Source organism: Rhineura floridana, chromosome 3 (genome assembly GCF_030035675.1).
Source record: "Rhineura floridana isolate rRhiFlo1 chromosome 3, rRhiFlo1.hap2, whole genome shotgun sequence".
In the NCBI taxonomy this organism is placed as follows: Eukaryota; Metazoa; Chordata; class Lepidosauria; order Squamata; family Rhineuridae; genus Rhineura; species Rhineura floridana.
In genome coordinates, this window is record NC_084482.1 from 191,052,548 (window position 1) to 191,064,202 (window position 11,655).

The 11,655-nt window shown below is 43.2% G+C and overlaps 1 protein-coding gene across 2 annotated transcripts; it reads right to left on the reverse strand.

Annotated features, from left to right (window-relative positions):
- Window positions 1–3,033: 3,033 nt before the first annotated feature.
- On the reverse strand, window positions 3,034–11,590 carry RPS5 (ribosomal protein S5). Of its 2 annotated transcripts, XM_061618977.1 has the most exons (6): window positions 11,441–11,570; window positions 9,871–9,976; window positions 9,513–9,722; window positions 4,234–4,362; window positions 4,053–4,151; window positions 3,034–3,155 (listed from the first exon to the last, which is right to left on the reverse strand). In XM_061618977.1, the coding sequence occupies exons 2-6, from the start codon at window positions 9,973–9,975 to the stop codon at window positions 3,087–3,089; spliced, it is 612 nt and encodes a 203-aa protein (XP_061474961.1). In that variant the 5' UTR covers window position 9,976; window positions 11,441–11,570; the 3' UTR covers window positions 3,034–3,086. The 2 variants fall into 2 exon arrangements, with proteins under 2 accessions (XP_061474961.1, XP_061474960.1); XM_061618976.1 differs by lacking the exons at window positions 3,034–3,155; window positions 4,053–4,151; window positions 4,234–4,362 and adding an exon at window positions 6,953–7,755 and having other exon boundaries at window positions 9,467–9,722; window positions 11,441–11,590.
- Window positions 11,591–11,655: the final 65 nt, after the last annotated feature.

Below are 11,655 nucleotides of genomic sequence, written 5' to 3' on the forward strand. Positions count from 1 at the left end.
CTGGGGAAAGGTCATTTTGATGCAGTTATTTCTGAGACAACCTAACCTGGTGCCTCCCAATGTTTTGGACCAACTTCCATCGGCCCCCAACCATTGGCAATGCTGTCTGGGGCTGAGAGGAATCAATACTCCAAAGTGCCTGGATGGCATCATGTTGGGGAAGGGGGCTTTATGAAATGCCATCTACTGTACATTAAACAGTAACTGTGCTATTAGTCCTATTCCCAGCTGCACAATATCATTTTAACAATATCAGCAAATACCCAGCTGAACTGAACTGCCTTCAAGTCGATTTCGACTTATGGCAACCCTATGAATAGTGTTCATGGTAAGTGGTATTCAGAGGGGGTTTAACATTGCCTTCCTCTGAGGATGAGAGTCAGTGACTGGCCCATGGTCACCCAGTGAGCTTCATGGCTGTGTGGGGATTCGAACCCTGGTCTCCAAGGTCATAGTGCAACACTCTAACCACTACACCAACTATTCTCCTTGAATTTGTATAGCCCAACTTCACAAAAAGGAGGTCCTCACCATACTTTTAAAGCACATCTAATGAAGTACATGACTTCCTCCAAAGAATGATGGGAACTGTAGTTCATTAAGGGTGCTGGGAATTTGTATCACTGTGATGGGAAAACTAAATCTGCTAGAATTATTTGGAAGAAAGTCATTTGCTTTAAATGTGCATTGGATGTGCTTTAAATGTCACATGACTTTTCAGCTGAGTTTAAACTTTTGACTCCATGCAGTCACTTTTTCCCCCTTCTCATTGTAAAGGTTGGCCACTGATAACAAGTTTCCACATTTTAAATGTCATTTACTAAGTGGATTTTTATTAAGCAGAACATACTTCATTGCATTATACTGAATTTAAAAGTATTTCACTAACTGATTTTAGATTCCCAAGTTTAAATCTGCCCCCACATTGGCATTTTATAGCTTCCAAAGAAAACTAGCTAGGCATAATATAAGACTTCCTAAGGAAAAGCATTTTAGGTTAAAAAAAAACCCACCTAGAATGGGGGTTCTTAACCAGTGGTCCAATGAATGGGCTTCAGGGGATTGGTGAACCAGGTATTAAAAAAACCCATTTCCAATGCAATACAATTACTTGTATATATTTATTTATGGGAGCCTACAGCTTTCCTGAGATTCTCAAAAGGGTCCATGACCCCAAAAAGGTTAAGAACCACTGTCCTAGAACTGGTCCATTAGACTCATGGAACTTCCTTTAGCATAGGGACCTTTTCAACCTGAGGTCCACATTCCTTTCTGGACAACCTTCCAGGACCCATACGCCAGTGGATGGCAGGGTCAGTGGCAGAGTGGGCAATGAGTGTAAATTTCACATTTGTACAGTAGGCTACTGTACAAATAGGACATACAAGTAGGCTACTGTACAAGTAGGCAGGCAATGGTAAACCACCTCTGAATACCTCTTACCACGAAAACCCTATGAACAGAGTATCCAAAATGCAACACGAGATAGTGCTGGAAGATGAGACCCCCAGGTCAGAAGGCACTCACCAAGCTACCGGGGAAGAACAAAGGACAAGTATGAGTAGCGCTGTGACTTGTGACGCACCTGAGTCAAAGCCAAAAGAAAGCCCAGATGCGCACAGATGCAAAAGGAGAGTCCAGAGTTGTACAATGCACACAGTAAGCCACAGACCTGAACTTACAAGATCTGAGCAGGGTGGTCCATGACAGATGCTCTTGGAGGTTACTGATTCATAAGGTCGCCCTAAGTCGTAATCGACTTGAAGTCACATAACAACAAAATTAAGTGAATCCCGAGTTCCTTTTTGCCTGAGGGTGGAAGCAAGTGACCAATGGTGATGCAGTAGCTGCTTGACATTTGATAGTTGTGGCTGAACAGACTTACCACAGCCTTTGCTTACCCAGATTTGAGTTGTTGCCAGAAGACGGCCAGAGGCCAAGACATCAGCCCTGTGTGTGGGCTGAGCTGCCAAGCAGGAATATCTAAAAACAGCCACCTCATGGTAGCTTCGCATTCCTGATGCTGAGTTAAAGAACTTCTATTTAAACCAGGGCTGGGGGATTACTTCCAGCCGCAGGGCCAGTTCCATAAGTGGTCAGACATCCATGAGGCACACTGACAAGAGGAACTATCAGGTAAATGAAGCTTGTGGTTGCAATGAAACCAATAGGGAGTGCACTCTACATCTGTGAATTCTTTTTGAACTTTGCTGGCTTGAAGTTCCCTATCCCTGACATCTGATGTGAGAAAAAGTAAGCATAGTTCACCCAAAATGGCCTGGTGGCCAAACTAGACCCAAGGGTTGGAGGGTTCCTACATTGATTTAAAACAGTCAATGCTGTTATATAAGTGAGGTGGCATCTGATTTCAGGCTCAGTTGGTACGTCCTTCACATTTCATGGGCTGTTTAAAGTAACGGCCAAAGCTGTCCCCTATGGCTGTGTTTGGACTGAAGGGCTAATGCCTCCTCATCTGCAGAATTTACAGGACTCCAACTCCCATCAGCCACAGCCAGCATGGCCAATAGTCAGGGATGATGGGAACTGTAGTCCAATGGAGGGCCGCAGGCTCCCCACCCATATCTTAGGCTATTGCACTTCTTCAGATCTAGAGGCACTCCAAAAATCATACATCTGTGTACCTTTCATATTTTGGTGACAATGCTGCATTCAGTCAAGGGGATAGAGTATACCATCAAAGGTAAACAGGGGAAGCATATGGTGCACAGGATGGCAAATGGCCTAACTATCTGAAGTGGTCCTACTCTAGAGGGAACAAATGCCCAACAGAGGACTGAACCAACTCTGTAAACCAAGTGGCACAATTTGGAACATGGAGCCCAACCACATTTCCCGCCTTAGCAATAGTTGAGCTGTTATATACCACACCCAGTGATCCCTCTCAACCTTTTCTCAAAAAAGAAAGCTGCCTGTGAGATGCTCCAGGTAAAAGGACCATCACAACATGTACTCTCCCCTTTGATTAGAGTCCCACATGCCTCAGAAAGTGAACTCCAATGCAGAGAGAAGTGAAACAGTATGAAAACAAGAATTTATTTGCTTTGGATCTCCAGCAGCAGCAGCAGTTAACGGTTGGACTTGGCCACACGTTCCAACTCGTCCTTCTTCTTGATGGCATAAGAGTTGGAGGAACCCTAGAAATGGGAAGTAACTGTGAGACACAAACCAACAAGCCCAGATGCATTGCCCCAAGCTCAGTCTTAAGCAATTTGCTCCACAAATTTCTCCCAAAAGGGCCACAATTCCACCCACCCTCCACAAATGCACACCTGAAAGGAATTGTTATAGAACAGCCAGCGCAACTGGTAGATGCATATAACACATCTCTTCAGCTAAGCAGACTATGGGTTAAATGCCACTACACTACAATCTTTTTGTGCCAAATACAAGAGCATATGTCAAGCAGTCATCTTATAATTGAGAGTATGTTGGCAGCAACTCTTAAGCAGCTACTGAGAATGCTGTTAACAGCTGGACCTACAGCAACCATGGGCTGGTATGGCAGAGAAGTTTGTTTCAGAAACTGTCCCTGCTGCTACAAAAGGGCACAGAGTTCTACTGAGCATCCCTCAGGCAACTTCCTGCTAAAGCCTTCAAAGAGTGCTACACATATTTTGCAGTTAAAGACAGCTATCATAGGAAAGCAATGCATTCTCAGGATAATATAGTGAGGCTCCTATTTACCATTCCCTCACCTAGACACAACAACCTTGCTGTTGATTTTCCTGTGAGAAGTCTTTGCTCCTACATTCATTTCTTTAATGCATTTCTGCCCTGCCTTTCAGGACACACTGGTCTTGCAAGGTGTCTTACATAAAATTTTAAAACATAAAACATGAAAACACAGCAATACTATAAAATACATTTTCAAAATTAAAAAGCAGTAGCAGTTAAAGATTCCAAAAGAGCAAATTAATAAACCACACACACAAAAAAGCAGGCTTCAAATGAGCTCATATTCCAGATGTCAGGATTCTGTTTAAACTTGAGATCCACCCCACCAGTTTAGCTTGCTATTAGTGCATTCTCACCTTAGCTGCGTTGATCAGCTCATCTGCTAGGCACTCAGCTATGGTCTTTATATTGCGGAAGGCAGCTTCACGCGCACCAGTGCAGAGCAACCAGATAGCCTGCAGGGAGAGAGATAAAGTTGGCAAGAAGAGTCAGCTGAAACAATACCAATCTGCTCTTTCTTACCAGACAATCCCATACCTGATTGACACGACGCAAAGGTGACACATCGACAGCTTGTCTCCTCACTGTGCCAGCTCGACCAATACGGGTAGAGTCTTCACGAGGGCCACTGTTGATGATGGCATTCACCAGGACTTGCAGGGGGTTCTGTAACAAAGATAAAGAGATAAAGCAAGTTAAGACCACAATTCAAGGTTATGGTGTTAAGGCACATGAGGCCACCACCCTGCTGAAGCTAAGCAGGTCTGAGTCTGGTCAGTGCCTGGATGGGAGACCACCTGGGGACCACATGTATGCCGCCTTGCGTTCCTTGATGAAAGAACGGCGGGATATAAATGTAAGACGAATAAATAAAACTAAGTCTACTCTGAGGAGAAGTGTGGTTTTTACAACAGTCAGTGTCATCTAGAAAATAATACTAGAGGCAGACCCAAAGTCCAAGTTTGCTTAATCAAACTCAAAACAACTGGATCAGACTTATGTAAGTCATCTCTCTCAGACCAACTTTTCCCCTTCTGTAAAATCAACACAGCCCACAAATGTGAAGATTAGAAAAATATTACAATTACAGATTCATATGCAAGAAATGATGTAAAATGATGTGTGTATATATATATATATGTGTGTGTGTATATATATATATATATATGTATATGTATGTATATATATATATATATATATATGTATGTATATATATACATGTATACGTATATATATATATACATGTATACGTATATATATATACATGTATACGTATATATATATACATGTATACGTATATATATATATATACATGTATACGTATATATATATATATACATATATATATATATACATACATACATATATACATATATATATACACATACATACATATATATATATATACATACATATATACATATATATACACATACATATATACATATATATACACATACATATATATATATATATATACACATACATATATATACATATATACATACATATATATATATATATGTGTGTATTTTAATCGTATTAATTGACATTTCTAGTGCAGCTATATAGGAAACACAAGATGAACAGCAAATCAAAATAGCCCAGTATACACAAATCTATACAATTTTATACCTATTTTATTTGTCTTTTTTCACCCCATCAAATCCAGAATGTTCAACAGAGGAGAGCTCCACTAGAAATGTCAATTAATACGATTAAAATACTCATGAAAACACCTGTTACAAACCGAACAGTCCTACAGGAGTTCTGGAAACCTTGCAATGCTGTTTTATGTGTAAAAAGTATGGCTACTTAACCAGTTAGGGAAATAGTTACTAAGCAACAACTAACCATCTGTTCTATTACAAGCTTTCCATGCTTCAGGAAATCTGAAGAGCAACTACACCATATGCTTGAAATTGTTTTGTGCAGCATACCTTGGGACAAATGTTCAAGGGAGACAGCAAGTTCCTGTATTGCCCCCATCTTTGTGCAGCAGTTCTCCAGGACAAGGTCTCATCCAGCTTTACTGCAAGAGTGATGGGCACAAAGCTGTCATAGTTCTGCACTGTGTTATGGTAGCTATGAGAGAAGATTCACAGCTACCATAACACGGTGCAGAACTACAATAGCTTTGTGCCCACCACTCTTACAGTAAAGCTGGATGAGACCCTGTCATGGAGAACTGCTGCACAAGGACGAATCTTCTCTCTCCACTGGTTTTAGTATCAGAATAGAAAGCACATACAATTAACACGGAATTGCAACATACTTTTGGCATGGGATAGATCAGCACTGTAGTTGCAAGAGGGTGGGCATTTGGGCAGAGCATATCTCTTCACTCATAAGAAGCGCCTGCTGGATCAGACCAAAGGCCCATCTAGTCCAGCATTCCATTCTCACACAGACCACCTATAAGAAGCTCACAAGAACCACCCGTGCAACATCACTCTCACTTGTGATTCCCCATAACTGATATAGAGACCTATCTGCCTCCAACAGAGGTGATAGAACATTAGCATCATGGCTAGCAGTCACCGATAGCCTTATCCTCCATCAATTTGCCTAATCTTCCTTTAAAGCCACCAAAGTTGGTGACAATCACTTTGTCTTGTCAGAGCAAATCCCAGTTTAACTACACACTTGGTCAAGTACTTTCTATGTCTGTCCTTAATCACATTCAGTTTCATCTGAGGGCCCTGTGATGTGTTGTGAGGGAGAAAAACTACTTTATCCACTTTCTTCATACTGCAAATGCTCTTCTACACTTCTATCACATCACCTCTTACTTGCCTTTTTCTAAACTGTCTTGAAAGCTTTTTAAAAAAATGTTTTTAAAGTTGTTTTATTTTAATGCATTTTAATACGTTATGTATTATGTTTTATGATGCTTTAAAGTGATTTTAGTGCTTTTGTTTGCTGCCCTGGGCTCCTGCTGGAAGGGTGGGATATAAACCAAATAATAAATAAACTAAAAAGCCACAAATGGTGTAACACTCTAAGGAATTGCGCCAATCCCTTTGATTATTTTGGTTGCCCTTTTCTTAACCTTTTCCAGCTCCATAACATCCTTTTTTATTTATTTATTTAGTTTTATTTAGTTTAATTTATATACCGCCCTAAGCCCGAAGGCTCTCTGGGCGGTGTACAAAAAGATAAAAACAAGCACAATATATAAGTACAATAAATACAATAAATAATAATAATAATAAAACAAACAATGAACCAAACAACATCCAAAATACGGAAATGCTGTTTAAAATACACTTTAAAATGCCTGGGAGTATAAAAAGGTTTCCACCTGGCGCCGAAAAGATAGTAGCGTTGGCGCCAGGCGCACCTCATCAAGGAGACTGTTCCACAGTTCGGGGGCCACTACTGAAAAGGCCCTGGTTCTAGTCATCACCCTCCGAGCCTCTCGATGGGATGGTACTCGGAGGAGGGCCTTAGATGTTGAGCGTAGTGTACGGGTAGGTTCATATTGGGAGAGGCGTTCCACCAGGTATTGCGGTCCCATGCCGTGTAGGGCTTTATAGGTCAAAACCAGCACTTTGAATCTAGCCCGGAAACAAATAGGAAGCCAGTGCAGACGGGCCAGAACAGGTGTTATATGAGCGGACCTTCTGGTCCACATCAACAATCTGGCCGCTGCATTCTGGACTAGCTGTAGTTTCCGAACAGTCTTCAAGGGCAGCCCCACGTAGAGCGCGTTGCAGTAGTCCAATCTAGAAGTTACCAGAGCATGAACAACTGAAGCGAGGTCGTCACTGTCCAGATAGGGACGTAGCTGGGCTACCAATTGAAGATGGTAAAAAGCATTCCGTGCCACCTGGGCCTCAAGAGACAGGGAAGGATCGAAAAGAACTCCCAAGCTACGCACCTGTTCCTTCAAGGGGAGTGTAACCCCATCAAGAACAGGATGAACATCCACCATCTGAGCAGAGAAGGCACTCACCAACAGCGTCTCAGTCTTGTCTGGATTGAGCTTCAGTCTGTTAGCTCCCATCCAGTCCATTATCGCGGTCAGGCAACGGTTTAGCACATTAACAGCCTCACCTGAGGAGGATGAAAAGGAGAAATAGAGCTGCGTGTCATCAGCGTACTGATGACAACGCAGCCCAAAACTCCTGATGACCGCACCCAGCTGCTTCATGTAGATGTTGAAAAGCATGGGGGACAGTACCGATCCCTGAGGGACTCCACAATGGAGAGTCCAGGGTATCGAGCAATGTTCCCCAAGCACTACCTTCTGGTGGCGACCCACCAAGTAGGGGCGGAGCCACTGCCAAGCAGTACCCCCAACTCCCAACTCCGTGAGTCTTCCCAGAAGGATACCATGGTCGATGGTATCAAAAGCAGCTGAGAGATCAAGGAGAATCAACAGAGTCACACTCCCCCTGTCCCTCTCCCGACAAAGGTCATCGTACAGGGCGACCAAGGCTGTTTCGGTGCCAAAACCGGGCCTAAAACCGGACTGAAGTGAGGTGACCAAAACTGTGCACAACATTCCAAATGTAGTCTCACCAGAGATTTCTATAATGGCATTACGATTTTGGAAATTTTGTTTTTAATCCCTTACCTATTCTAACGATTCCCAACATGGATTACATTTCACTGAGCTATCCATTATGACCCCAAGGTTTCATTCCTGGTCAGTTACCCACCAGGTCACACCCTATGAGCATATTTATGTGCATAACTTTACACTTGTTTACACTGAATTGCATTTGCCATTTCACTGCTCATTCACCCAGGTTGGAGAGATCCTTTCGGAGCTCCTCACAATCCCTTTTTATTTTAAGCACCCTGAACAATTTGAAATCTTCTGCAAATTTGGCTAATCTTACTGCTCACTCCTAATGGAGAGATGTAGAAAAGTGGGGTCCCTCAAGAATTGTTATTGGGACCTGAACAAGTTAAAAACATCCCAATCCCTGAGGGACTCCAATGTTCATATCCTGCCACTAGGAGAACTGTCCATTTATTTATCTTCTCTGCTTTCTGCTCCTTAGCCAGTTACTGATCCATAACTGCTAAGCTTACTCAGGAGGCTTTGGTGAGGGACTTATCAAAAGCTTTTTGAAACTCCAAGTACACAAAAGCAACTGGTTCACCTCTATCTATATACTTGTTGACACTCTCAAAGGACTCTAAAAACTTAGAAAGACTGAACTTACCCTTGCAGAAGCCATGCAGGTTCTGTTTTACCAAGACATGTTCTTCTATACAGTAATGTAGTGTTTAATGCATAAAATGCTTTCCAGCAGTGTTCCCAGAACAGACATTAAGCTTGCCCCTATTTTCTCAGCCCACTGGCAGCAGTATGATAGCTAACTTGCTTAAGTAAATAATCTGATGTTTAACCATTATTTTTGTGCATCAAGCCACATTCATGTTCCTTTTTAAACATAACATTACATACACACATACTGCAGCAAAGAATGCTTGAAAAATACTTCCAGTAAGTGTGGGACCTTTCTGGGATTCTGTTCCTACACTGGTAAAGGTTCACATCATCTGTGGTCCTTTACAGTTACTCAACTGCTAGCATGCTGAATTTTCTTTTCAATGTGAAATAGCAACAACAATGGGCCTCAACAATGAATCAGATCGGATGGAAGAAAGGCAACCTAGAGAGTCAAGACATATGAGACTACTCTTTCCAGAATACATTACTAGGCCTCAAATCATATCACAGAAGTTTCTTTCTGGTGGGTATTTATTCATCTTCCGTTCCCCAAGCCTCCAGGATAAAAAGAAATCTCACAAGTTGTCAGTTTCCATGGACAGCTTTTCTGCCAGGCCCCGCTCACCTCTCCTGTGAGCAGATGGATGATCTCGAAGGCATGCTTGATGATGCGCACAGTCATGAGCTTCTTACCATTGTTGCGCCCATGCATCATCATTGAGTTGGTGAGGCGCTCAACAATAGGGCACTGGGCTTTGCGGAAGCGCTTGGCAGCATAGCGCCCAGCACTGTGGGGCAAATACTTTGCATATTTCTCCTTCACAGCAATGTAATCCTGTAGAAGCATAAAGAAAAAAGTATTAGGGGACGGGAACTTTGGCAAGGAAGCATGCTCATTCTCCCACATCCACAAATCGAGCCAGATGACAAGACTGCCCTGGACCCTGCCTACTGAGTTTCTTTACATCCTTCTTTTTCCATACCTGCAAGGAGATGTCACTGATCTGCACATCATCAGTGCTCCATTTCCCAAACAGCTTGATATCAGGGGTCTCTGCCACAGCAGGGGCCGTCTCCCAGTCAGTCATTCTAGGGGTGGAGCAAAGACCTATTAGTTCCCAAATGGGAATATGTAGAGCACGTAAACCACCCGTTCTCCCTACTATACAAGAGTGATTTTCTAACCAGACAGATTCAAGTGAGGCCTTATGCATGTGAAAGCTACTGCATGTCTCCCTTGAGTGGTACACAGGACAAGAAGACTTGTGAAGGCACATTTTAAGCAGCATGATTTTTCTATGGGTCTAAGTATTAATTATGTGGGCAAGCCTCACAGCACAGATACAGTTTAAGGGCTGTTTATCACACTGAACGTAATCCTCTATTCGTTTGTGCATATGTACAGAATAACCAGAAATGCTATATGCTCATTCGTTCATTCAAATCTGGGTTACCGGGCTGACTACTAGACTCACCACTTGGGCCATTTCCAAAACAAAATACACTCAAGTTAGCCAACATGGTGCCCTCTGATCATCCCTAACTACTGACTATGCTGGCTAGGGTTGATGGGAGTTTGAGTCCAGCAACTTCTGAAGAGCACCACTTTAGTTTCCCCTATAATATACTGTATTTTGTTTACAGAACTACACCACTGCTTTGACCCTTCCTCTTAAAGTTGAAAACGTGGCAACCCAAATCCTTGTAATAACACAACCTAGACAGCATGGGCTGGTTTGTGCAAAAGTTATGAGGCCATATCTTTGAGCAAATAGTTAACATGCAAATGTCTCTACTGGTCCCTTCTGTAGTGTTTTTTTTAAAGAGGAGGGGGCACAGAGATCTGTAAAACCAGGCCTATGCTTTCTTTTGGGAGGGGTGAAGAAAGGACAAGACACTCGAAATGGGCATCGGGTTTTTTTGGTAGAGTAGAAAACACAACATAAAACGTCCATGAAGCTGTGAAGTACATAAAATATGTACCACAAAGCCAGCAAAATGAAACGGGGGGGGGATGACGCTGCATGACACATGCAAGTCTAGTTAAAAACGAAGGCACGGTGGAGAGAAGCAATTTGTTTCTGTAAAGCCCGACGGCTCGCTCTCCCTTCTTACAATTACTGTTTTCTAAAATAAGAATAATTCATCACATTTTTCATGCCGCCTTCCTCCCCCGCCCCCCAAATCAACGGAACTCAATCTGTTATCTTTTCCCCCTCACAACAACCCCGTGGTGTAACTTTGAGAAACGCTTAAAAGTGGCCACATGATGAGCTCGGCAGTCATACAAGATTTGAACCCGCGTCTCCCTGGCCTCATTCCGACACTGCAGCAGTTTTACCGCCGCCGCCCTCGATTTCTCAGCGCCTCCCGCCTCTACCTCCCTCCGGCCCCTGCCACATGTGCCTTTATGGCGGGGCGCTCTCTACCGGCCTTCTCCCCCACCCGGAGGCCTCTTTCTAGCCCTCACCCCAGTTAATATTCTTCCCCTTACATTGCCCCCCCAACAGGCCTCTGCTTTCCACCCCTTTTCCCCGCTCCGCAAAAGCTCACATGGAAGCTCTTCGCTCCCCTCCCCGTGTCCGCTCGCTTGCTAAGGCAGAAAAGGGCCCCGCGCGGGGTTACCCAGAGTCTTATGCACGGGCTACCGCCTTCCGGCGCATTAAACGCATGCGCAGCTACCAGCACCCGGTTTCCAGCCAGACTTTGTATTAATAGGCGAAGTTCTCACGTGATTGTCACACTTTAACGCATGCGGGGTTAGGGTG

What these genes read in the sequence shown, in the direction of transcription:
- RPS5 (XM_061618976.1), bottom strand. Translation starts at nt 9,975, where the DNA reads ATGACTGACTGGGAGACGGCCCCTGCTGTGGCAGAGACCCCTGATATC. An exon ending in TCAGTGACATCTCCTTGCAG is followed by an intron (nt 9,723 to 9,870) that starts GTATGGAAAAAG and finishes ATGCTTCTACAG; the next exon opens with GATTACATTGCTGTGAAGGA. An exon ending in TCCATGGAAACTGACAACTT is followed by an intron (nt 7,756 to 9,466) that starts GTGAGATTTCTT and finishes CATCCTCCTCAG; the next exon opens with GTGAGGCTGTTAATGTGCTA.